The 26,305-nt window shown below is 38.0% G+C and overlaps 4 protein-coding genes and 1 pseudogene across 4 annotated transcripts; 3 read left to right on the forward strand and 2 right to left on the reverse strand.

Moving 5' to 3' along the window:
• The first annotated feature begins 3,947 nt into the window (after positions 1-3,947).
• Positions 3,948-7,141, forward strand: LOC132182334 (cyclic nucleotide-gated ion channel 18-like). The gene is made up of 6 exons (XM_059595551.1): positions 3,948-4,445; positions 4,614-4,826; positions 5,092-5,402; positions 5,606-5,717; positions 5,820-6,056; positions 6,260-7,141. The coding sequence occupies exons 1-6, from the start codon at positions 3,978-3,980 to the stop codon at positions 7,040-7,042; spliced, it is 2,124 nt and encodes a 707-aa protein (XP_059451534.1). The 5' UTR covers positions 3,948-3,977; the 3' UTR covers positions 7,043-7,141.
• A 1,492-nt stretch (positions 7,142-8,633) lies between these two features.
• Positions 8,634-13,012, forward strand: LOC132181122 (benzaldehyde dehydrogenase, mitochondrial-like; the record flags this gene model as incomplete). The annotated part of the gene is given in 11 exon segments (XM_059594198.1): positions 8,634-8,655; positions 9,634-9,768; positions 9,895-10,037; positions 10,203-10,356; positions 10,451-10,680; positions 11,094-11,183; positions 11,400-11,573; positions 11,679-11,816; positions 11,928-12,065; positions 12,175-12,236; positions 12,325-13,012. Coding segments are annotated over 11 exon segments (1,560 nt in total), but the record flags the coding sequence as incomplete, so codon positions are not given.
• A 1,104-nt stretch (positions 13,013-14,116) lies between these two features.
• Positions 14,117-17,758, forward strand: LOC132180368 (benzaldehyde dehydrogenase, mitochondrial-like). The gene is made up of 11 exons (XM_059593164.1): positions 14,117-14,364; positions 14,949-15,083; positions 15,210-15,352; positions 15,510-15,663; positions 15,757-15,986; positions 16,213-16,302; positions 16,490-16,663; positions 16,788-16,925; positions 17,032-17,169; positions 17,255-17,316; positions 17,405-17,758. Exons 1-11 carry the CDS (start codon positions 14,298-14,300, stop codon positions 17,676-17,678), a joined length of 1,605 nt encoding a protein of 534 aa, XP_059449147.1. The 5' UTR covers positions 14,117-14,297; the 3' UTR covers positions 17,679-17,758.
• An 87-nt stretch (positions 17,759-17,845) lies between these two features.
• LOC132180369 (UDP-glycosyltransferase 90A1-like) lies at positions 17,846-19,405 on the reverse strand. The gene has a single exon (XM_059593165.1). It carries the CDS (start codon positions 19,337-19,339, stop codon positions 17,951-17,953), a length of 1,389 nt encoding a protein of 462 aa, XP_059449148.1. The 5' UTR covers positions 19,340-19,405; the 3' UTR covers positions 17,846-17,950.
• Positions 19,406-24,208: 4,803 nt separating this feature from the next.
• On the reverse strand, positions 24,209-25,975 carry LOC132182896 (UDP-glycosyltransferase 90A1-like; annotated as a pseudogene).
• Positions 25,976-26,305: the final 330 nt, after the last annotated feature.

Genomic DNA, 26,305 nt, shown 5'->3' on the forward strand with positions numbered 1-26,305 from the left:
TTAAAATATATATATATATATATATATATATATATTATTAATGGGGCAAATGTCCTATTTATGGCCTCAAGATATTTTTAAAGAGATCTTGACCATTAACTGTATATTCTCCAGTCCAAAATTGAACTGGAGAAGGATCCTGTTCCTAATCAGCTACAACCAAATTAACTCCAAAAAAAAATTTCTTCCTAGCAAAGTATATAAATGTTTAAGTATAGCCAATCGAGTATGGATTAAATGGGCGACCTACATGTTGAATTATAAATGAGTGGAATTGTCAAAAGAAAACGGATTACTATTAAGTCATTGTCGATAAAATAAGTCTATGTGGATGTTGGCCGCGAAGCATGGTTATGTACAATCTTAATAATATGTATATAAGTTCTTGGACACCATTTCCTTGCAAATGGATTTTAAAAGTGAATATTTATGTAAGATTTGTATCATTTATCCTAGGTAACGGAATAAGTTTAAGGGTTTAATTTTTCACATGCAATCAATTATAAAAGCTTTTAGTGTATTAATTAGGTATCTAAGAGCTACAAGCCTCAAAATGATTATTTGATAAATAGTAATTTAACATAGTATCAGAGCAAAAGTCTTGAATTCAAATGTTGTCTCAATAAATTTACTTCTTATTTTATTAAAATATTTCAGGTATTTGATATCAATAATTCAGAAAGAGAAGTGGATGTAAAGAAGAGCATGACAAGTGAGAAGATGACAACAAGCTAGGGCCAATTGACCTTGCTCACGTTGCTTTTGAGAAAGGGTCACCACTTCCACTACTTGGTTAATGGCATTGCCCTACATCCACCTTTTCTTTTCTTCTTTCACTTTCAATTTTTGGATTTTAGTTTGGCACATCTCTCGTTACCTAATTGATTATCAAGCAAGTTATTCATGTTATCATCGTTTAATTAATATCAATGAAGAGGGAGAGAAAAAAATCATAAAAAAAGGAAGATATTTGACATTTTCCACTATTAAGAACCTAAAAATATTCGAAAAAAAATTGTCTAGCCACTCTCAAAACTGCAATACGTACGGGTATGGAGTGATTCAGTCACTCTCGAAACTGCAATCCAGACTAGTAAGGGGGTGGTTGAATCATCTTCCAATTTTATTTTTTTTATTTTTTCAAGTTGTTTTCTTATTTTTTTTAATAATTTTTTGGGACATTTTGTAGATTTTAAGTAAAAAAAATCCTCGTGCGACACAATTGCATCATTTTCTATCAAGTTTAACACTAATTGCTAACGAATGATGTAACTTTTAACAAGAAGGTAGTTGGAAGGTCTTAAACGCCACTTTTTAAAGTTATCGTAGGCTGTAGACTATGTAAATGTCAGGGGCAAAGTATTTTTAAAAAAAACACCCATTTAAATAGACCCATTCGAGTTGTTACCAAGGAAGTTCTACTATCAATTTATTAGACTTTAGGATTAGCATATATATATATATATATTTGGATGTGATTAGATCAACTATATGTCTTCTTCCACGTGTTACATCAATCAAAATACAAATTTATCAGCGATTTGAATTAACAAATACTTTATTAGTCTCAAATTACATGAACCTAGTCCAACTTGTGATGCACCCATCAATAATAATAATATGTTTAAAGGAGCAAAATTAAATAGATAAATATGCCCAGGAGTGAGACATAAATCGAGATCCTTGTTTTTTTTATATAATTGAAAGTTCTTATGACAAAACTAGATAGGTGACCCTTGAGAAAGGGGAAGACCATCCCACCATGAAGCAATATTAGCACAATTAGTGCATATACTAACGTCCCCAGATAGAGACAGCAAGAGAGAGAGAAAGAGATGGGTGCAACAATGTGCATCACATATACCTACGAATAAGGATCTCCAGAAGGATCTTTAATTATCAATGTGTCCAAATGATAAGCTGACTCATGCCTCTTAGGCAATTACATTACAAATTTCAGATTCTTCCTACCCCACCAAGATCAATCTACTCCATTCAATCCGGGTCTTGTTCTCTGCCTACACCCCCCAAATGGTGCTTCACTCATATCCCTCCATATTTAGTAACCTTTGAGGCTTCTCTGCAATTGATGGGTCAGAATTCGCACTCGTGTGTCCGATTCAGATCGTAATATATAAGTATAAAATTATACAAATCAATTCGAAATGAAAAGAGAATGGGGATACTAAAGAAACAGGTTAAACCCTTCAACTTTAAACCCACTAATTATATGTTTAATTCGTATCAGATTCGAGGTTCTTATGAAAAATTGCTAACCCTAAGTGTCAAGTTCGGGCTCAACCTTAACTGACTCATTTACTGAAACAAGTCATACCCATTAATCTAATTCGCTGATTTCATATTGAATTTGTGGGTCATATAAAAAATTAATAACCCAATATAAAAAATAAAAAATAAAAAGGTATTTTGAATTTTTGTGTTTTTCATCCGGCTTAATAATAAGGAGTCATGATACAACTTACGCCGGCGTGCTTCAACAGTGAAGCACGCCAGGCTAAAATTTTTTTTTTTTTTTTTTTTTCAAAAAAATTAAAATAATAAAATAATAATAATAAAAAAAAATCACGTCCGGCGTGCTCAATATCTTTACCCAATAATAAGAGGGAATCCGAGTTCGTGCAAGCACCCACATTACTTGGGGTTTTCCCCGTAAAACGGGACACAATAATTCAAGGATCATGCTTACCATGATTGAATCTGACATCAAGGATTGAGATTTGGCAACTTCCATTTTGACCCAAATTCACATTTGTTTATTACTAGTATGGATCTTGTTGTTATGTATTTAAATGTTTTTTGAGATTTTAATGTCTCATTTCCTTAACATAGTCCTTATCATACACCAAAACTACAGTTGTCTATGAATGGATCTCTGATTGAGTTCAAGATGAATCATGCATGTCGGCATCAGACAAGTAGTACCAACTTGTGTATCCTGTTCAAATTCTTGTCGTTATTTATTTACTTTCCACATTGCATAGGGTACATTGGTGTTTGGAACTATTTAGATAAATGGAAAGAGAATTTTGTTTCAAAGCAAATATTTGGAAAGGAAGAATAACAAAATGTGCAAAAAAAAAAAAAAAAAAAAAAAAAAAAATTGTGATTGAAAACTAGGTATGACTGTTGGCCATCAATCCATTTTCGTCTGATTCTAATAGTCAAATCAGAGAATCAAGATTCCTTCATATTTTCTATTCAGAATTAAATGCAACTCAGACAGTTTCACAAAGACGACAAGTACAAGACTTATCTATTTGAATTATGTACAATTTAAACAGTGAATTTCAAGTGATTCGAATCTGAGTTGGTAAATGAAATCTAATCATTGAATGAAATATATATATATATCCTCATTTCCTTGTCACCTCTCAATTCAAAATGTGTGTCAATTATGAAGATATAAAAACATCATCCAACAAAAAAAGAAAAGGATGCCAATCATGTCAACCAAATTAACCAATGCCATAGATTAGGCCTGGGAAAGGCCTTAAGAAAATCAAGCCCAAGCTCACTCACGGTTCTCAATAAATAAGGATTTAAACTAAGGCCCAATCTAGCCCAGTTGGTTATGGGCTATTATCTCTTGAAGCAAACCAGTCAATTTTGTTTGAGAGCCCAGATCCGTCTAAATTTTGCTGCCAACCAAACAGATACGAAATTACCAAATTAGCCCCTCTTCCCGCGCTGGCTCATCCCTTCATCACCACGACTTGCCCCAAGCAAACCCAAGCTCCTCGCCGCGTTCCTCGGTTTCCCGCCAAAATCCCAACGGCCCCATAACCAACACTTTGACCCCATAACTAACGCTTTGACGGCCATTTTCCTCTCTCTCTCTCTCTCTCTCTCTGTCTCTCCAACTCTGTGATCGCCATTTTCTTGATCTGCTTCCTCTCTCTCTCTCTCGTTTTGTCGTCGTCGCGGAATCCGAGGACCCCCGGACTCCGCCATGGAAGATGAATAGGATAATCTCGACGTCAAGCTCCAAGCTCCGCCACTTCCGGCGACAAGTCACCGCCAAGACCGACGACGACGACGACCGGCACCGTTCCCGTTACATCCTATGGCGCTACCAAATCCTCGAACCGGACAGCGACATCGTCACCCACTGGAACCACGTCTTCCTCATCACCTCCCTCATCGCGCTCTTCATCGACCCTCTCTACTTCTACCTCCCCTCCATCGGCGGCCCCGCCTGCTTCTCCGCCGACACCGGGTTGGCGATCGTCGTCACTCTCCTCCGCTCCGTCACCGATCTTTTTTACTTGTTGCATATGATCTTGAAGTTCCGGACAGCGTTCGTTGCGCCCTCGTCTAGGGTTTTCGGGCGGGGCGAGCTGGTTATGGACGGCAGGGAGATCGCTATGCGGTACTTGAAGTCGGATTTCATCGTCGACTTCGCTGCGTCTCTTCCTATACCACAGGCATGTCCGACTTTAATTATTTCCTCTTATAATTTTATTTTATTTTCATTCAAACAATCTGTGTGAATTTGAAGAAAGGGCTAAGATTGGCTAAATGTGTATGTTTGGTGAATGTGTTCTGTTTTGTTTCTCTCGGAGTTGAGGATTTGTAACCTTTTTGCCTTGCAGATTGTCATCTGGTTTGTAATTCCAGCAACGAGAAACTCCAGTTCTGATCCCACCAACAATGCTCTGGCTCTTTTTTTTCTTATGCAATATGTTCCTAGGCTGTTTCTCATCTTCCCTTTGAATCAGAGTATTATAAAAACTACAGGTGTTGTTGCCAAGACTGCTTGGGCAGGAGCTGCATACAATCTCCTTCTTTACATACTAGCCAGTCATGTAAGCATCCACGCCCCTCCTATCTATGCTTGCTATTTTGCTCTCTTTTTAGCCGCTAAAACTCAATGGTCATTGCTAGATTAATTTACCAATTCCCATCAGCTTAGCTTTATTTCTCATTTAAAGTTTTTTTTTTTTTTTTTTTTTTTTTTTTTAACACATTGGGGTTTTAGTCAATGAGGGAGAGTTTGTGTTAAATTCAATTTTTTTATGAGATAAGTGGTATTAATATGTCAGTATCATCATTTAATTAGTATTGATGCAGGTATTAGGAGCTATCTGGTATATATCGGCCATAGGCCGGCAGTTCTCCTGCTGGAAAGCTGAATGTACCAAGGAGAATGCTGCAGGAGTACTGTTTTGCCTTCCTAGTTATTTAGATTGTCATAGTGTGGGACAATCTGAACGACAATACTGGCTAAACATCACTAACGTTATTGCCACTTGTGATGCAAAGGACGAAGACGTCAGTTTTAAGTTCGGAATATTTGCAGATGCTTTTACTAATGAAGTTGTTTCCTCACCTTTCGTTGAGAAGTTCTTATATTGTCTTTGGTGGGGTTTAAGAAATCTAAGGTATGAGTTCAGATTCTTTAATTTCTTGTTTTGAAGTTAATTTAGTCATAAAGTATCTGGGAAAACGGGCTATGCAGATGATCCTGTTTGCAGTTGTTTTCTTATCCTTTTAAATTCATATAGCTATTAGTTACAACATAACAGGTGATTCTGTTTAGAATACTTGCACTGCACATGATGATATATACCCTTTCTCTATGCAGTTCTTATGGACAGACTTTGGAGACGACCACATTTCTTGGGGAGACATTATTTTGCATTTTCATATGCATTCTCGGTTTAGTTCTGTCCGCATTTTTTATTGGCAACATGCAGGTATAAATTGTATGCTATCTCCTTTCTCTACTCTTAGTCTATGTTTTTGGCGAGATATTATTTTGCATTTTTATGTGCATTCTCGGTTTTCCCTTGTTGAAGACTTATTTGCAATCAATGACGGTAAGACTTGAAGAATGGAGGATTAAGAAAAGAGATACTGAGCAGTGGATGAGGCACCGCCAGTTACCTCCGGATTTGCAAGAACGTGTTCTTCGGTTTGTTCAATACAAATGGCTCGCCACAAGAGGAGTTAATGAAGAATCTATATTGCTTTCATTGCCCTTGGACCTCCGTCGTGAAATTCAACGGCATTTATGTCTTGCCCTTGTTCGTCGTGTATGTCTATCTTGGCCTCTTTCATTTTATGTTCATCTATCACTGCAAATCGCAGTGCATAATTTCCTGTGGAAATTGGTCCATTTGTTTATTATTTGAATTCTTGGTTCCAATATTTCAAGCTGATATAATGGTTGGCAAGCATTTGAATTCTTATTCTGTAATTATTCTTAGTTTTGAAGATGTCCCTTTTCATTATGCAGGTCCCTTTCTTCTCACAAATGGATGACCAACTTCTTGATGCCATATGTGAACGCCTGGTCTCATCCTTGAGCACACAAGGCACATATATTGTTCGAGAGGGTGATCCAGTAAAGGACATGCTGTTTATCATTAGAGGACAACTGGAGAGCTCAACAACTAATGGAGGAAGGTCCGGGTTCTTCAACTCCATCACCCTCAGACCTGGTGACTTCTGCGGTGAGGAATTACTGACATGGGCCTTAATGCCCAACTCCAGCCTCAACCTTCCTTCTTCAACTCGAACCGTTACAGCCCTAACTGAAGTTGAAGCTTTCGCTCTGCGAGCCGAGGATCTTAAATTTGTTTCCAGTCAGTTCAAGCGCCTCCACAGCAAGAAACTTCAGCACGCATTCAGGTACTATTCCCATCAATGGAGGACATGGGGTGCTTGCTTTATACAAGCTGCTTGGAGAAGATATTGGAAGAAGAAGCTGGCAAAGGACTTGACCAGGCAAGAGAGCTTCTACTATACGTCAAGCCCTGACCGAGATAGTGACTACAATGATGAGGTAGCAGATGGGAATTTTGAGGATGAGAATGGTGAGAGATCAGTAAAGGACAATGCAAACAATGGCCAGCATCTTGGGGCCACAATCCTGGCCTCCAAGTTTGCTGCAAATACAAGAAGAGGGGCTAACCAGCAGAAAGTTCTGGTGGGTGACCCTGCTTCAACAAGCTTAAAGATGCCCCAGTTGTTTAAGCCAGATGAACCTGATTTCTCTGTAGATCGAGAGGATATTTAGTTAGTACCAGAGCCATAAAAAACTTGGACAAATGAGCTAATGACAGAATAGTTAGGATTTTTTTTATACAACTTGTGTAAACTATACCTGTAGACTAGAACGAGCACATTCTCATTAATTTCTTCAGTGTCACATTATTTCTGCACTTGCAGCAAATATTAAGAGAAAGAAATATTTAAAAACTTGTGGAAGTAAGTGGTACATAATTAAGTTGGCGGGCTCCTTTAGAAAATTTGGTCAAACATTCCTAAAATTACATAAAGTTCTTTTTACAAATGATTTAAAATGGTATCTGATCTCTCGTAAGTTCAAATTTCAACTTTATAGCTCATCTTTTATTTCAATTAAACATTTTATGTATTGAGTCTTATTTATTAAATGATAGTTTTACGTGAAAGAGAATATTAAAGTATTAATAAAAAAAATCAAATTTATTATTTTTTATATATTTAAGCTTTCCGAGTAGATGATAATTTAGCAGTTAAAGTTTTTTTGTATTTGATTTGAAAAAAAAAAATTATGATGCGACGGAAATGTTAAAATTATTTTTGTGTTTTAAAGAGTGTTTTTAGTTATTTATTAGTATTTTTATTGAAGAATAGGAAACAAATATTTTAATAAATAAAAAATTGTTGTAAGTTGAATAAAGTTGACCATGATACTTTTTTTCTTCAGTAACTCTGTTACTTCCGCAAATTGTATTTTCTTTTTGTCAATTTTTATTTTTAACTTAGCATTGTTGTCACGAATAAACAGTTTTCACAAAAATAGACTATTCTAGATAATATCCTAAGTAGATGTAAATCTCTCACACTAATCCTCTTGTGCGGTAAATCTCTCACCGTGAAACGCAAACCAAAAAGTCTTCTCTTTGAGTCTTTGGCTGCTACAAAAATATATGCGTACGTGTATAGATGAGAGAGTGTCGGCTAAGTATTATAGTTGGACCCAATTGATTTGATTTGATTTGATGGAATACCCAAATCACCCCCCAACACATATTCGGCTTAACAAGGTTGAGTCGTGGCAATTGCATGCTGCCATGCTGGGTTTGCCTATTTGGGAAACACAACAGTAGGGAGTACGGGGTAAGAGTTATAAAGAACATGGCTTGATTTGATGGAATACCAAATGAAGAGAGTTACTTGTTCGAGCAAGTGTATTATCCGAACACCTATTTTGAATATAAAGCATTTGAAAGTCTGCGTCTTTTGGTTCTTTTAATTAATTTACAAATTGTCTGATAATGTAAAGAAATGGGATCAAATGGAGAGGAGCCGCCAGTCCTTGTATAGTTGTATGGGAGGGTGGCATTTACTTTTGTCAACTTCTTACTTGTTTTTCCTGTAAAGTAATTTTCTCTCACTCGTGACAGCTTTCACTTCAAATACGTACACCCCCGTGCGGAGAGTGTGAGGAGTAGCTATCCTCTATATCTGCTTGTAGCAAGATGGAACACCTTGAAATGATCGAAAGCTAGTGAAGACAGAGAGTGAAAGGAGAAACACAGAGAGAATTCCTAGAAAACTTCAAAGAGTTTGTAGTACTCATGGCAACTCAAAAGCTCTCCTCTCTGCTCTCTGTTTCTTCTTCTGCTTCTTTACGTTCCTTGGGTAAAACCCACTTCCTTTCACTCTTTTGTTTAGCTATGTATTTATGCGCTTATGGAATCCAGATATTGCGTCTTTGTTTGTGGGGTTGAAGGTTGGATCTTGCTTCATGTTTTGGAGGAATAATTCGATTTATTCATGTTGTGGTTTTTCTCTTATTGTTTTCCATGGCTACGAGTCTCTTGGGTTTCAATGATCTTATAATTTTGTCTGATATGATGTGGTAGATTTTCTATTCATTTTTTGGGTAAAGGGGTCTGGCATCAAGAGTCAGATAAATGATATGGTCATTTGCATCTCAGTCCGGTGAATGCACCAGCGAGGAGTAGTTTCATTGTAGTTAGTTATAGGCTTTAAAGGTTAAGATCAATGCAAATACAAGAGGAAGGTCTATAATACCAGATAGAAGGAATGGGGGAATAGAACTTTATTTTAGTTCTCCAGGTACCTTTGTTTTCTGTAAATGTCTCATTATCTCAAAGTTTTTGAGATCATTCTGTGTTTCAATTTCTGTTCATTTGAATAGAACATGTTGAAATATATGTTGGGACACCATTTCAACCCAAAATCTTAAGTCATTTTCTCTGCTTTTTGTCGATGTAAAATTCATTGCTTGCACACGCACTTGCAACAATTTTTGTTATCAATACATAGGGGAGAATCTATACCATTCATAACATAGTAATTTTCTGATTACAAGTTCCATTGGTTCTTTAAACTATAGCAATTGCTCTTAAACTTCTCATCATATGCAGGCATAATGATTTTCTGAGTGCCCATTCATAAATTCCTAGTCATAGTTTCAGATTTTTAAACCGCTCCTAGTCTCCTATTTCCTTTCTTGATATATCATTATAAACAACAAGATATCCCATTTTGCAACTCAAAATCCTTTTACTTGAACTATTAGATCTATCAGTGAAATTTCATATCTTTGGAGGCATAGTGAATGCAAGGTGACTAAAGCAAGTACATTTGCAGGTCGTTATTTTAGCTGGGGAAGAGGCATTAATAGGTTTAGTACCTCTGTTTCTATTGAGGAACCAATAACTCCACCTGTTCAAATAGATCATACTCAACTTCTCATAAATGGACAATTTGTTGATGCTGCGTCAGGTTAGCCTCATTCTATGATTTTTCCAACAACACAATTTTCAATTTTTAGGACTATATGCAATGGTATATCATACTAAGAAACTGTGAGACAAAATTAGTTAAATGGGAGAACTTTTCTGGCTTTAGGAAAAACTTTTCCAACCCTGGATCCCAGGACAGGAGAGGTGATTGCCCGTGTTTCTGAAGGTGACAGTGAAGATGTAAACCGTGCTGTCTCGGCTGCTCGCAAGGCATTTGATCAGGGGCCATGGCCAAAGATGACACCTTATGTAAAATTATGCATTTCATTTTCCCTTCTCTTGATGCTCCAATTTAAAGCCTATATGTTCTTTGATCACTTTTTTTGTTGGTATGTTCATTGTTGGAGGGGGAAAGTTCTGATGAGATTTCTAACATGTGTCAACTTTTCCTAACTCACTGTTATGCATGTCCAGGAAAGATCACGTATAATATTTCGCTTTGCTGATTTAATGGAAAAGCACAGTGATGAAATTGCAGCACTTGAAACTTGGGATAATGGGAAGCCTTATGAACAGGCTGCAAATGTTGAAATCCCAATGGTCATACGCATATTTCGATATTATGCTGGTATGTAGACAGATGAATATCTTATAAGCTCCTCTTCCATACTTCTTATGTAGGTGGCTTGCCATTTAATGGCTTCACTCTCTATACTCTTCAGGTTGGGCAGATAAGATTCATGGACTCACGGTTCCAGCTGATGGGCCTTACCATGTCCAGACCCTGCATGAACCCATTGGTGTCGCAGGGCAGATTGTTCCATGGAATTTTCCTCTTCTGATTTATGCTTGGAAGGTTGGGCCTGCCTTAGCATGTGGTAACACAATAGTACTGAAGGCAGCAGAGCTAACACCATTGTCTGCTCTTTATGTGTCAAACTTATTCCTTGAGGTAGGCTTATGATATGTACTTATCCATGTGTGCACAGGCCACAGAGTGCATAAGTGCATATGTTGTGCCCGGTTGTTCATGTTATGATATCCAAATCCAAGTTATGGATATACTGCCTGAATGTCAGTATAATACCATGGCTGGTTATAGTATATATCCTGTTTCTATTCTGTGTCTGTTGGGTTGTACCATTTCAGTTGATTGAGTTGCTTAAGATTTTATCAGGATCCCAACATGTAAATTGACACCACAAATTTCTTGGTGTTATATTTATGCACATAGGTGAACTTCTCTTTGAAGCGGAAATCTTCTAAGCATGATAGTATTAAAGAAAAAGGACCCCCGCGGGGGCAGGGTGTGGGGGTGGGGGTTTAGATTTGTGACGATCTTAAATCTTACATTTGGCCTGACAGGCTGGACTTCCTCCTGGTGTTTTAAATTTGGTGTCTGGCTTCGGTCTGACTGTTGGTGCGGCTCTTTGCAGTCATATGGATGTTGACAAGGTATTTTACTAGCTTTAAAGTTCCAACTTTTTCAAAAGAGATCTCTGCAGTCGTAAATATGGGAGATTTGGAATTAAGCATTTCTTCATATCAAAAATGCCTCTTCTTTTACAGCACTGTGATTATTTCAAAACGGCCTGTGAATTATAGCCCTATCGTTTCTGTCCATAGCAATTGTATTTACACAGCTCAAACTGTGAAGTGCTCTCTTTGCAGCTTTCTTTCACGGGGTCAACCAACACTGGTAAGCTTGTACTTGAGCTGGCTGCAAAAAGCAATCTTAAGCCAGTGACTTTGGAGCTTGGAGGAAAATCTCCTATCATTGTGTGTGAGGATGCTGACATTGATCTGGCTGTTGAGCACGCACATTCTGCTGTGTTCTTTAATCAGGTTTGTCCATTCAAATCATATTCATAATAAGCACACATTCTTTAATATTTTTATATTTAACCTGACTGTTCGTAACAAAGTTTATGATGTGACTGTTATCTGCAGGGCCAGTGTTGCTGTGCTGGATCTCGCACTTTTGTGCATGAACGTGTATATGATGAATTTGTAGAGAAATCAAAAGCACGAGCTTTGAAGCGTGTAGTTGGAGATCCTTTCAAGAAGGGGGTTGAACATGGTCCTCAGGTAACACTCTCCTCCCCCCTGCAAACTAAAATCTTTTGATTCATGCTTGTGCACATTGAGTTTGTCAACAAATCTATTCGCCTATGAAAGTTGTGAATACTATTATTATAGATCGATGAAGTGCAATTCAAAAAGATACTCAACTACATTAGGTCAGGCATTGAAAGTGGTGCTACTCTTGAATCTGGAGGTGAAAGTGTTGGCTCCAAGGGCTATTATATTCAGCCCACTGTTTTCTCAAATGTTCAGGTACCAGTTCTACCAACCTATAATAAAACAGAGAACATGCATAATGCATAAATAGTACACATAATCTGAAGTGTAGAAGTAATGCTGTTTAAACCATTATTCTAAACAGGATGACATGCTGATTGCGAACGATGAGATCTTTGGCCCAGTGCAGTCCATCTTAAAATTCCAGTAAGCGATTATTCATATATAACTAATACATGTTTCAATGATCTTCTCCCCTTTCACCTACTTTGTTTAATACTCGTATTTACAATAGGACTCTTGATGAGGTGATTCGGAGGGCGAACACAACTCAGTATGGGCTGGCTGCCGGAGTTTTTACTAAGAACATTAACACTGCCAACACCTTTGCTCGTGCATTGCGAGCTGGGACCGTATGGATTAACTGCTATTTAGTTTTTGATGCTGCAATACCTTTTGGTGGGTACAAGATGAGTGGGCATGGAAGAGTGAAGGGGATTTACAGCCTTAGTAACTATTTGCAAGTTAAGGCTGTTGTTACTCCTTTGGAGAATCCAGCATGGTTGTAATTTCTAGATACAGAGATCAGGTTTCATGAGTGAAAAATTATATTAGTATCTATGCATGAGCAAAGAGCATTCTTTGCCTACAGGCTACAGCTTGTATGTCATGAGGGGCAAAGACCCAAGTAGATAGCGGAATGGGCGAAGCCCCTGCAACCAAAGAGGACATACAAGTGGTCAAAGATGTAATGGATGACTCCAGGGCAATGAGGACTAAAAACAAACCCAGGTGGGATGCTGTGATTGTTTATTGTAAGTGATGACAGTTTGTTGGATGTATTTGCAAATACAGTTGGTTGTAATTTTGAGGATGTTGGATGTATTTGCAAAACATGTTTGTAACAGCGTTTTGAATATATGTGCCATTTGGCTATGTTTGTTCAAAGACAGTTTGTTTTGAATGTATCTGTCATTCGGCTATGTTGGATTTGATGTAGTAACCATTGTTGCTCTCCAGAACAGAATTCCACCCACAGTGCATCAAAATCTCCCTCCGTCTTTCACTCTCTTCAAACCCCCTCTAAAAGCTCCTACTCACTCTTTCTTGTCACCCACAAGAAATTCACTCTGGATTCTGCCAACCCAGTTGCTATTTCTTTGAGTACTTGTGCAGGAGAAATATCAGCATGAAACCCAAAAGAAAATATTAGGTGTTCATGGTGTTCTTTTGGTTTTAGGTGAATATTATTATTATCATTATTATTTTTTTTTTAAAAAATAGTCTTCATTTCTCTAGCCGAATATTTAGAAAAAATAGGAGACAATCAAGAGAACACTAAAAAAAAAAAAAAAAAAAAAAAACTAACATTAATAAAATAAAATGTGGGCCCCGATATTTGATTTGATTTGATGGAATACCAAATTGGCAAATTAATTATCACCCCCAACCCTAATAAAGATAATTCGGTTTAACAAATTGAGCCGTGGCATGGTGGGTGTGCTTTTTTGGGAAACTAGAGTTGTAAAGGCAACCCCCTACTAAGAGCTCCTCATGAAGATGAAGCAAACGTTAAATTCCCTTTCTTTCTCCATGTGCTTTAAGGGAGCACCACATAAAAGCGGCTACGCTTGACGAATTCAGATGGTGAATTTTGATGACCTTCCGCAAGCGATAAAGGCATCAAAGAATGAACTACAAGAAATAGTTTGTGTGAGAAAGAGAAGCTCAGACTTCAAATTAAAACTGTTTACGAATTTTTTTTTAAAAAAAGGAAAACTATTTTATGCAATTTAATGGAAGTTTCTTTTAGTCAACCAAAAATATTTTCAGTTTGATGAAAATTTTACATGGAGCTAGCCTTAATTATTTTATAAAAAACGTGAGTTTGTATAGATAAGGTTAGCAAATGAAATAGAAGAGAATTTGTATAGGTTAGCTGTATGAGTAAATGAGTTTAACACGCTAAGAACACCAATCTTGAATATGAGCACTTGGAAATCTGTGCCTCTTATTTTTTAATATTTTTATTAAGAATTGTTCTTATCCATTGAGGTTGACTTTGAAAAATCTCATAAGACGAGTTTGACAAACAACAAAGGGATAATTTGCTTAATGATCACTATATATTAAATAATTTAAGAGCTTGTAGTTGTAGGAAGATGGAGCACATTGAAATTATCGAATGGTGGTGAAGTCAGAGAGTGAAAGGAGAGAAACAGAGAATTCATAGAAAACTTCAAAGAGTTTGTGTAATTTGTGGTGCTCATGGCAACTCAAAAGCTCTCGTCTCTGCTTTCTGTTTCTACTACTTCTGCTTCTTTACGTTCTTTGGGTAACACCCACTACCTTACACTCTAACTATGAACATGTTTGTTTAGCTATGTATTTATGCGCTTATGGAATCCAGATATTTTGTTTTTGTTTGGTGGGGGAGGTGAAGATTGGATCTTGCTTCATGTTTGAGATGAATAATTCGATTTATTCATGCTGCATGTGGTTTTTCTCTTATTGTTTTCCATGGCTATACAAGTTTCTTGGGTTTCAATGATCTTATAATTCTGTCTGTCTGATATGATCAATACTATAGGTTTGATCATAACATAGTCATTTTCTGATTACAAGTTTCATTGGTTCTTTAAACTATAGCAATTGTTCTTAAACTTCTCATATATATGCAGGCATAATGATTTTCTGAGTACCCGTTCATAAACTCCTATTCATAGTTTCAGATTTTTAAACCACTCCTATTTCCCTTCTTGGTATCATTACAAACAACAAGATATCCCATTTTGCAACTCAAAGTCCTTTTATTTAAGCTATTAGATGTTTGAATGCTTGCATTTTTGCCGTCAGTGAAATTTCATTTCTTTGGAGGCATAGTGAATGCTGGTTTGACTAAAGTAAGTAAATTTGCAGGTCGTCATTTTAGCTGGGGAAGAGGCATTAATAGGTTTAGTACCTCTGTTGCTATTGAGGAACCAATAACTCCACCTGTTCAAATAGATCATACTCAACTTCTCATTGATGGAAAATTTGTTGATGCTGCGTCAGGTTAGCCTCATTCTATGATTTTTCCAACAACACAATTTTCAATTTTTAGGACTATATGCAATGGTATATCACACTAAGAAACTGTGAGACAAAATTAGTTAAATGGGAGAACTTTTCTGGCTTTAGGAAAAACTTTTCCAACCCTGGATCCCAGGACAGGAGAGGTGATTGCCCATGTTTCTGAAGGTGACTCTGAAGATGTAAACCGTGCTGTCTCGGCTGCTCGCAAGGCATTTGATGAGGGGCCATGGCCAAAGATGACACCTTATGTAAAATTATGCATTTCTTTTGATTGTTGTCCAATTTAAAGCCTATATGTTCTTTCATCACTTTTTTTGTTGGCATGTTCATTGTGGGAGGGGGAAGGTTCATATGAGATTTCTAACAAGTGTCAACTTTTCCTAACTCACTGTTATGTATATCCAGGAAAGATCACGTATATTATTTCGCTTTGCTGATTTACTGGAAAAGCACAATGATGAAGTTGCAGCACTTGAAACTTGGGATAATGGGAAGCCTTACGAACAGGCTGCAAATGTTGAAATCCCAATGGTCATACGCTTATTTCGATATTATGCTGGTGTGTAGACAGATGAATATCTTATAAGCGCCTCTTCCATACTTCTTATGTAGGGGGGTTGCCATTTATGCTTTTACTCTCTATGCTCTCCAGGTTGGGCAGATAAGATTCATGGACTCACAGTTCCAGCTGATGGGCCTTACCATGTCCAGACCCTGCATGAACCCATTGGTGTTGCAGGGCAGATTGTTCCATGGAATTTTCCTCTTCTCATGTATGCTTGGAAGGTTGGGCCTGCTTTAGCTTGTGGTAACACAATAGTACTGAAGACTGCAGAGCAAACACCATTGTCTGCTATTTATGTGTCAAAGTTATTCCTTGAGGTAGGCTTGTTATTAGATATATCCTGTTTTTATTCTGTGTTTGTTGGATTTCTACCATTTCAGTTGATGGGGTTGCTTAAGATTTTGAATTCATATCCAGATATGATCCAAACATGTAAATTGACACCAAAATTTTCAACTTCTCTTCAAAGTGGAAATCTTCTAATCATGATAGTATTAAATTTGTGATTGGTGATGATCTTAAATCTTGCATTCACCCTGACAGGCTGGACTTCCTCCTGGTGTTTTAAATTTGATCTCTGGCTTCGGTCCGACTGCTGGTGCAGCTATTTGCAGTCATATGGATGTTGACAAGGTATTTTACCAGCTTTAAAGTTACAACTTTTTCAAAAGAGATCTCTGCAGTAATTAATACGGGAGATTTGGAATACTGCAATTCTTCATATAAAAAATGCCTCTTCTTTTACAGTGCTATGATTATATCAAAACGTCCAAAACAATTGTATTTACACAGCTAAAACTATGAAGTGCTTTCTTTGCAGCTTGCTTTCACCGGTTCAACCAACACTGGTAAGATTGTACTTGAGCTGGCTTCAAAAAGCAATCTTAAGCCAGTGACTTTGGAGCTTGGAGGAAAATCTCCTATCATTGTGTGTGAGGATGCTGACATTGATCTGGCTGTTGAGCACGCACATTCTGCTCTGTTCTTTAATCAGGTTTGTCCAAATTCAATCCCAACACCATATTCAAATCATATTCATAAGAAGCACATCTTCTTCAATTTTTTTGAATTAACCTGAATGTTTGTAACAAAGTTTGTGCTGTGACTGTTATCTGCAGGGCCAGTGTTGCTGTGCTGGATCTCGCACTTTTGTTCATGAACGAGTATACGATGAATTCGTAGAGAAAGCAAAAGCACGAGCTTTGAAACGTGTAGTTGGAGATCCTTTCAAGAAGGGGGTTGAGCAAGGTCCACAGGTAAAATATGACAAAACTCAAATGTTTTGATTCATGCTTGTGCATATTAACTTTGTCAACAGATCTACCCACTTGCTTATGAAAGTTGTGAATACCATTATTATAGATCGATGCAGTGCAATTCAAAAAGATCCTCAACTACATTAAGTCAGGCATTGAAAGTGGTGCTACTCTTGAATCTGGAGGTGATAGTGTTGGCTCCAAGGGCTATTATATTCAGCCCACTGTTTTCTCAAATGTTCAGGTACCAGTTCTACCAACCCACAATAAAACAGAGAACATGCATAATGCATAAATAGTAATGCAGTTTAAACCATTTTTCCAAACAGGATGACATGTTGATTGCAAAGGATGAGATCTTTGGCCCAGTGCAGTCCATCTTAAAATTCCAGTAAGCTATTATTCATATATGACTTATACATGTTTCAATGATCATCTCCCCCTTCACCTTCTTTGTTTAATACTTGTATTTACAATAGGACTCTTGATGAGGTGATTCGGAGGGCGAATGCAAGTCGGTATGGGCTGGCTGCCGGAGTTTTTACTAAGAACATTAACACTGCCAACACGTTGACTCGTGCATTGAAAGCTGGGACAATATGGATTAACTGCTATATAGTTTTTGATGCTGCAATTCCTTTTGGTGGGTACAAGATGAGTGGACATGGAAGAGAGAAGGGCATTTACAGCCTTAGTAACTATTTGCAAGTTAAGGCTGTTGTTACTCCTTTGGAGAATCCAGCATGGTTGTAATTTCTATATACAGATCAGGTTTCATGAGTTAAGAATTATATTATTATTTATGCATGAGCAAAGAGCATACTTTGCCTACAGCTTGAGTGTCATCTATAATTAATTACCTCCGCTCGGTTGAATTGCACGTCCGTCACATTGTTGGGAGAAAGAACAAAATCAAATCAAGAGTAGAATTCCTAACACTGGGTTGGATACAAATTACAAAGCTTAATTATTAACACAAAACAACAAGTCGTCTAATTTCAATAGCCCACCGAGCTGGCAGAGAGTTACACAATGCACGTCTCATGAATGAGTAAGTCTATGGTGCGGCAGGATGATCCACCGTCGTCTACAGCCTTCTTGGCCATGACGGCAAGCTCATTCCCCTTCTTCCTCGCCTCCTTCCCCATCTCTCCCTCCATCAACTCCCTCACCATTTTCTGCAACCCCTCCCACTTCACAAAACCTCTCACTGACCCATCAACGGTCTCAACCCTCAGCCCCACCTTTATCTCCTCTGCCACCATTCTCGCATTCAAATGTTGCTCTGCCAGCATCGGCCATGCCAGGATTGGTACTCCAGCGCATATGCTCTCCAGAACAGAATTCCACCCACAGTGGCTTAGGAACCCCTGCACGCACTCGTGCATCAAAATCTCCCTTTGGTCAACCCACTCTCTCACCACAATTCCCCAGTCTTTCACTCTCTCCTCAAACCCCTCTAAAACCTCCGACTCAGTCTTTCTTGTCACCCACAAGAAATTCACCTTGGATGCCTCCAACCCAATTGCTATTTCTTTGAGTTGTGCAGGGGAAATATCCGCCTGAGACCCAAAGGCTACGTACAGAACAGAGCTCCCCTGCTCACGCTTCTTGTCCAGCCACTGCACCCAAGATGGCTTACTGTGGGATTCCTTTGGCCGCTCAGCCAGGCAAAGAGGCCCCACGGACCAGGCCTTGGGTGAACACTCACGATTCCAATAATCAACAAAAAAAGGCTCAAGCTCATGAAAACTGTTGAATATGACGCCGTAGCTGTTCATTTGTGCCATTGCAGCATTCATAAAGAACTCAAAATCCAGACCCTTTGGCTCCGGCTCCCTAAATTGCTGTTCGAAGTCATTTCTTGTGACTTTGACCCACGGAAAAGGATCCACTGTTATCAACTCGTCGTCTGACTCGGGTCCAAAGAGAAGCCGATTCGGAAACACAGCCCAGTTCACAGCCGCGGAGTAATAGCTCATACCATGGTATACGAACCGGGGGATGTTGAATTTGGAGGCAGACTCCAGTGTCCACCAGAGGAACCAATCAGAGACAATGAAGTTGACACGTGGAAGAGTCTCGATCGCTCGTTCGAAGGCGGGCTGCATGTGCTTGGTACAGTTGGCAAATGAATAAAACAGGGACATCGAGGGCAGTTTGTCGGTACTCTCGATGCCAGCGGGGATGTCGTCAGCCACGTTTTGAGGGAAGGGAAGGTCGACGACGGAGGCAGAAGTGTGAGCAATGGAGTGATCGATGAATGGACGGTTGGCTACGGTGGTGAAGACGGTGACGGCGTGGCCACGGCGGAGGAGGAGATGGGCTAGGTGGAGGATTGGGATGGTGTGGCCTTTGGACATGAAGGGAAAGAGAACCACATGGTGAGCTTGTGTTTCAGAGTTGGAACTCATTTCTTCTTCTTCTTCTTCTTTCTCTCTCGCACTCTTTGTTTATCGTTGTTTTGGTAATACAAATTTATTCTGGCTGAATAAACTCCCTCCCTATATATATATATATCGCAATCCATTGTGGGACTATTCGAAAATGACTGCGGTAATAAAGTTTTTATTACAAGGGTTTTATATACATAATAGTTCATAATTGATAAAATAATTAAGTTTTTATTTTTACTTAAAAAGCACATAGTGAAAATGCTGAGGACCTCAGGGTAGCTCAATGAGAATTGAAAATGTTGGGGACCACGCCTTAAACCTTAAAGTGTTCTTACAAAAAAAAAACGTTATTAATGATAATTGAATATATTTTTATTTAGGCTAAAAACCATCTTTTGACATATTGAAGAAAAAGTGTCTATTCAAAAGTTATTGGAAAATTTTTTAAGAAGAAAAAATCTTTTTGAATGTTTATAGGTAGTATTCCACATTTTTAATAGGTAACATTTTTCAAGCCATTCCATGTAAAAAAATAAAAAAAAATCAAAACCAAAACAAAACAAAAAAACAAATCTAAATTCACATAATTTTAGAATTTACAGTTTTTTAAAATTGTATGAAATCTTGATCCTCAACGTAGGAAAATTTCATATCAATAGGTTGATTGTTGGGCTTTTGATAGGAGGTGTATGGTTAACATGCTTAATTATGGTATACACCTAGTGATTGTTGGGCCCTTGGAGATAGGAGTGGCTCGAGCCACCCCATGGCCCTTGAGGGTGGTTCGACCACCCCCAAGGGCCAAAGGGGTGGTTCGTGCCACCCCTTTCCCCTTTTTTTTTTTTTTTCCTTCTAATTTTCTAATATTTTAAATTTTAAAATTTTTATTTTGTACTTGTAATTAATATGTGAACACGTGTTGATTTTTTAATGGTGCTGACATAACTTTCTGTCAAATTTTGGACGAAATTTAAATGGAAGTACAATTTCTGTTTTTTGCCATTATCCAAGTACCATTTGTGGTACGAATAGAAACCGATGGAAGAAAAAATAAAGTTGTTAAACTACAAGAAGCTTAAAGGTAATTAGTCCTAAATTTAAAAATAAAAGGAAAAAAAAGAAGAGGATGAATGATCAAAGATTCAAAAGAACCTATTGATTCTATGAATTTAATTTAGGACGTAGAAATTTTTCATATCAATAGGTTGAATGTTTTATTTTTGGGCTCTTGAATCTTGATACGTGGTTTCTGGTTAGTAAGTTTAGCTACGAGTGATGCTTGGAGTAGTATAGTTTTTATTACAAATATGCGTAATAGATCATAGTTTATTAAATAATTAAAAAAAAAAAAGTTGATTTATCAATTTAATTAATTAATATGTTGACTTATAAAACATACATTTTTAATTATTTTACTAATTATAAACTATCACATCGATTTATTTAAAAATTATACTAAAAAATTTTACAATGTAATTTTTTAAACCCTACTCCTCTTCCTACTGCTTCTTCTTCTTCTTGCCAGTTAACTCGCAGAGTCTTCCTTGAGGAATGCTACATTGCATTTGACAAATCGTCTCCCCACCATCTCTTCAATTTACCATTTTGCAATTAATGCCACTTGTGGTAGTTAATTTACAAAAAATATTTTCTCTATGTGCAGCCTAACACTAAAGTCCTATTTTATCTTCCAAAATCCGAAATCTTTGGCTGCACAGATATTAAAGGCCAAATACTACCCCCATAGTTCAGTCTTAGAAGCTACGGTGGGAAACCGACCATTCTTTACATGGAGAAGCATCATATCGGCACAAGTGGTAATTCGGCATGGGCTGATTTGGAGGGTTGGAAATGGGAGAGATATTCAGGTGTAGGGCGATCGTTGGCTCCCAACTCCGGTTTCATTCATTAATTGTGCAGTCCCCTTGTCATATCTTGAACAAAGAATGCTCGAGTTGTAGACCTCATCGACCAAGACACAAAAGGGTAGAAATCTTCTCTCATTGAGAATATTTTCACATAGGAGGAAACCCGTAATATTTGTGACATTCCTTTGAGTCCTCTTCGGCCAATGGACAAATTAAGATGGAGATGTACTACTAATAGTGATTTTTCTATTTGTAGTGCGTACCATATATATGGAGGTGGATATACACGCTTCTTACTGCAGTGGGGGTTCTAGTCCAAACTCAAATGAAGGGGTATTGAAAGCATTGTGGAATATCAATATCCCCAACGTTGTCAAGGTATTCATGTGGAAAGCTTGCAATAACCTCCTCCCTACATAAACAAATTTATTTTGCAAGGGGGTAGTTCAAGACAATCTATGCCCTATATGTAGGAAGGATAAGGAGACCGTTGAACATATACTCTGGAGCTACCCCTCGGTGAAAGATGTGTTGGGGTGTGGCAGGACGAAGATGCAAAAAGGGGTTTGTGTGGGAAAGGAGTTCATGCAAATCTTCGAGGAGCAATTGGGTAGATGGGAGAGAGACAGCATGGAGTTGTTTACAATAGTGGCTTGAAAGATTTGGTTCTGCCGAAATGTCATGGTACATAGGGACGTTTTTTTTCATCCCAAGCAACTAATTTGTGAGGCCAAGGACTCTCTTGGCGATTTTCAACGCCGGAATTCAAGGGTGAGGGTGGTGACAGCTTGAAGCATCACTCTACGTAGCATTATGGATCCAGTTATGGCCGAAACACAAGCTACACCATATGCAATGATGTTCAACCACGAGCTGGGCTTTACCGATGTCATTTTTGAAGGAGACGCCTTGCAAATAGTGAATGTGGTTAATTCCACTATGGAAAATAAAAGTTACTATGAACATTTTGTGGAAAGGATCCAAACAAGTCTATGTTATTTTCGGTCTTGTAGTTTTACTTATGTGATACGGGAAGCCAATTATGCAGCTCACAGGCTAGCAAAAGAAGCAACTAACCATGTCATAGATAAAACTTGGATAGGAGAAATCCCACCAAGCATCTATAGTATTGTCGGTAAGGAGTTTTCTCTCCCTACTTCGTGATCTTTTTTGATCTTTACATTCTTGTCAATGATAATTGAGTTTAATTCCAAAAAAAAAAAAAAACACTAAAGTACGTTCCTCACAGCCATTACGTCGACCATTTTGATTGCTATAACGAAATAAAAAATATTACATGTCTTTTTCTTTTTTGGTCATTTTTGCTTCTAAATGCTTCTTTTTTTTTTTTTTTTTTCATTTTGCTACCAAACATTAGTAATAGTTAAAAAAAAAAAAATGAAGTTCTTCAGCTAAATGGTTTTCAATTAATTTAGAACTTTGCTGATCTCCGAATTCTGAAAATATGAGTTTTATTTTTCGATGCGATCTCAAATAATTTCACTCGGTTTTCAGTAGGGTACCGCCGACTTTAGATGATCGTTGTCTTACTAGCGAACACTAAGTTTACATCAAGACTGGATGTGAGTGAAACGGCTTTCTTAATGTTATTTCGCCTGTAATTTCTTGCGGGGTTAGGTTCTTGGAGAACAGAAAGGCTGGATGGATGCTCATGATTAAGGAACAAAAAAATATTTAAAATTATTTTATTATTTTAATGTCGATCCTCTTATACTCAATTCCTGGAGTCCCCAAGAGATAGTTCAATCTAGAACCACGTCTAATGAAACGAAGATCACTAATTCGAATTTTCCCATATTATGCGGACATGTAAAACAAAAATATGAACTGCATGAAACATAAAGGTAATTGAATGAGATGTCATGTTTGACTTTGGGCACTAATTATGGTCCAATGTACTGTACGGCCGATATTTTCCTTGAAACTAATTTGAAAAAAAACAAAAATTAGCATATTCTATAAAAATAACATGTGTTTTTTACATATGATAAATACATATATATATATATATATAAGGATAAAATTGAAATAAATTTTATTTAAAAAAAATGTGTTTCTCACGTAAGAAGTGAATTATCATTTTTATAGAATAAGTTAAAAGAAATTTTTTCCATTTAATATTAAATAAAATAAAAAAAAACTGTCTAATCTATACCGCACTGCTGTAGCTAGGATCCAGCTTACGTGCCCCACAATTGCTGTTTTTTTTTTAAAAAAAGTCCAGATTTTAATTTATCCAAGATCTTTTAGCCAAACTATCCTTCATTGCAATCCCAACTACTGCAAATCTCTCAGCGTGGATGGTGTAATTGGAAAGCTCCAGATTTTACTGGATAAAAAAAAAAAGAAAAAAAAAGACGAAATTAATAACCAAGAAAACCCATTAACTAAGTACCATTATCTTGTATGAACCGACTGAGAAAGAGAGTGGATGAACCCAAGGCGGCCGCTGTCGTCGTGGAAGGCCGGGGTTTTCGTTTTTCTTGGAACCCATGGAGGTAAACCTTTGCTTAAGATGTTTTTTGTTTTCAAACGGAATTATTGAGTACTAAAAGTACTTTTAAACCTTTTAAACGCAATCTCAAACATGTCATAATTAAGAATTAAAAGCGTTTGGTTAAGAAAAAGAAATGTTTAGTTAAGTATAGAACTTTCAAAGCTATACAGTTTACATCATATAACAAATATTATCCTATCTGTATATGATAAGAGTGTGTCATTGCTGTGTTGATAGGTTCATAGATCGATATACTTTTTTCACAGATGGTTGGTTAACAATTTTTATAGCAAATTTGCAGTAGTTGCCTAGTTTGGATTGCAGAGAAGCTAGGGTCTTAAAATCAAGAGATGAATGGTGGTGAGCCATGAGGAAACTCGAGGATGGTGAGATCTGAGACGACGAGAAAGCAGGCGATTGAGGAGAAGAAAAGCAACTCTCTGCATTCGCTAAAAAAATAATATTTAACCCTAAATATATAAGAAAGCACCAACAATGTAATTAATAAAATAAATACAAGAATCTTATTCTTATGGGAAGCAAGTAAACAGACGAACATATGATAAGTAGAATATTCGATCTATATATAATTACCTCCGCTCGGTATAATCGCAGGTCATCACATTGTTTACCATATACACACAAACTAGTACTCCATCTGTCACGACTCACATGGAAAACTTCGGTCAGTTCCAAAAATCTGCAGAGAGCAGTGCACAAGGAACAGAAATTTGTGTTGGGAGAAAGAACAAAACAAAAAGTTGTCTAATTTCTATGCCCCACCGCTGGCAGAGTGAGAGAGTTACTCATGGCAGTTTCCTTCCTGCAAGTCTCATCAATGAGCAGGTCCATGGAGCGGCAGGACGATCCACCGTCTTCCACAGCCTTCTTGGCCATAACAGCGAGCTCTTTCCCCTTCTTCCTCACTTACTTCCCCATCTCTCCCTCCATCAACTCCCTCACCATTTTCTGCAACCCCTCCCACTTCACAAACCCTCTCACTGACCCATCAACGGTCTCAACCCTCATCCCCACCTCTATCTCCTCTGCCACCATTCTCGCATTCAAATGTTGCTCTGCCAGCATCGGCCATGCCAGGATTGGTACTCCAGCGCATATGCTCTCCAGAACGGAATTCCACCCACAGTGGCTTAGAAACCCCTGCACACACTCGTGCATCAAAATCTCCCTTTGGTCAACCCACTCTCTCACAACAATCCCCCTGTCTTTCACTCTCTCCTCAAACCCCTCTAAAACCTCCGACTCACTGATCTTTCTTCTCACCCACAAGAAATTCACATTGGATTTCTCCAACCCAGTTGCTATTTCTTTGAGTTGTGCAGGGGAAATATCCGCCTGAGACCCAAAGGCTACGTACAGAACAGAGCTCCCCTGCTCACGCTTCTTGTCCAGCCACTGCACCCATGATGGCTTACTGTGGGATTCCTTTGGCGGCTCAGCCAGGCAAAGAGGCCCCACGGACCAGGCCTTGGGTGAACACTCACGATTCCAATAGTCAACAAAAAAAGGATCAAGCTCATGAAAACTGTTGAATATTACGCCGTAGCTATTCATTTCTGCCATTACAACATTCATAACGAACTCAATATCCAGACCCTTTGGGTCCGGCTCACTAAAATGCTGTTCGAAGTCATTTCTAGTGACTTTGACCCATGGAAAAGGATCCACTGTTATCAACTCGTCGTCTGACTCGGGTCCAACGAGAAGCCGACTCCGAACTACAGCCCAGCTCACAGCCCTGGAGTGATAGCTCATACCATGGAATGCGAACCGGGGGATGTTGAATTTGGAGGCAGACTCCAGGGTCCACCAGAGGAACCAATCAGAGACAATGAAGCTGACACGTGGAAGAGTCTCTATCGCTCGTTCGAAGGCGGGCTGCATGGGCTTGGTACCGTTAGCAAATGAATGGAACAGGGACATCGAGGGCAGTTTGTCAGTGCTCTCGATGCCGGCGGGGATGTCGTCAGCCACGTTTTGAGGGAAGGGAAGGTCGACGACGGAGGCAGAAGTCTGAGCAAGGGAGTGAGCGATGAATGGACGGTTGGCTGCGGTGGTGAAGACGGTGACGGCGTGGCCACGGCGGAGGAGGAGATGGGCTAGGTGGAGGATTGGGACGGTGTGGCCTTTGGACATGAAGGGAAAGAGAACCACATGGTGAGCTTGTGTTTCAGAGTTGGAACTCATTTTTCTTCTTCTTCTTTCTTCTTCTTTCTCTCTAGCTCTCTTGGTTTATCGTTAATGCTTTGGAAATACAAATTTATTCTGGCTCAGTAAACGCCCTCTCTCTCTCTCTCTCTCTCTCTCTCTCTATATATATATATATATATATATATATGTGTATGTGTGTGTGTAGAGATTTTTAATAATACAATAAAAAAATTAGTGTAAAGTCCACTTAACTCCCTCAAACTACCATTCTAATGACAATTTATCCCTCAAACTATCAATTGCGACAATTTATCTCTCAAACTATCAAAACAATAATAATGTACCCCAAATTTTAAAAAATGATGAAATTACCCTTATTAAAATAAAAACAAAAATACTAAAAATTAATTTTTTTTCAAAATTGTA

This window comes from Corylus avellana, chromosome ca5 (genome assembly GCF_901000735.1).
Source record: "Corylus avellana chromosome ca5, CavTom2PMs-1.0".
Lineage (NCBI taxonomy): Eukaryota > Viridiplantae > Streptophyta > Magnoliopsida > Fagales > Betulaceae > Corylus > Corylus avellana.

Excerpts from the sequence above, each read along its gene's own strand:
- LOC132180368 (XM_059593164.1), top strand. The coding sequence starts at position 14,298 with ATGGCAACTCAAAAGCTCTCGTCTCTGCTTTCTGTTTCTACTACTTCT. Across the intron at positions 14,365-14,948 it reads TGCTTCTTTACGTTCTTTGG|GTCGTCATTTTAGCTGGGGA; the intron begins GTAACACCCACT and ends GTAAATTTGCAG. Across the intron at positions 16,926-17,031 it reads GGGTTGAGCAAGGTCCACAG|ATCGATGCAGTGCAATTCAA; the intron begins GTAAAATATGAC and ends CCATTATTATAG.
- LOC132180369 (XM_059593165.1), bottom strand. The coding sequence starts at position 19,339 with ATGAGTTCCAACTCTGAAACACAAGCTCACCATGTGGTTCTCTTTCCC.
- LOC132182334 (XM_059595551.1), top strand. The coding sequence starts at position 3,978 with ATGAATAGGATAATCTCGACGTCAAGCTCCAAGCTCCGCCACTTCCGG. Across the intron at positions 4,446-4,613 it reads CGTCTCTTCCTATACCACAG|ATTGTCATCTGGTTTGTAAT; the intron begins GCATGTCCGACT and ends TTTGCCTTGCAG. Across the intron at positions 5,718-5,819 it reads TTTTTATTGGCAACATGCAG|ACTTATTTGCAATCAATGAC; the intron begins GTATAAATTGTA and ends CCCTTGTTGAAG.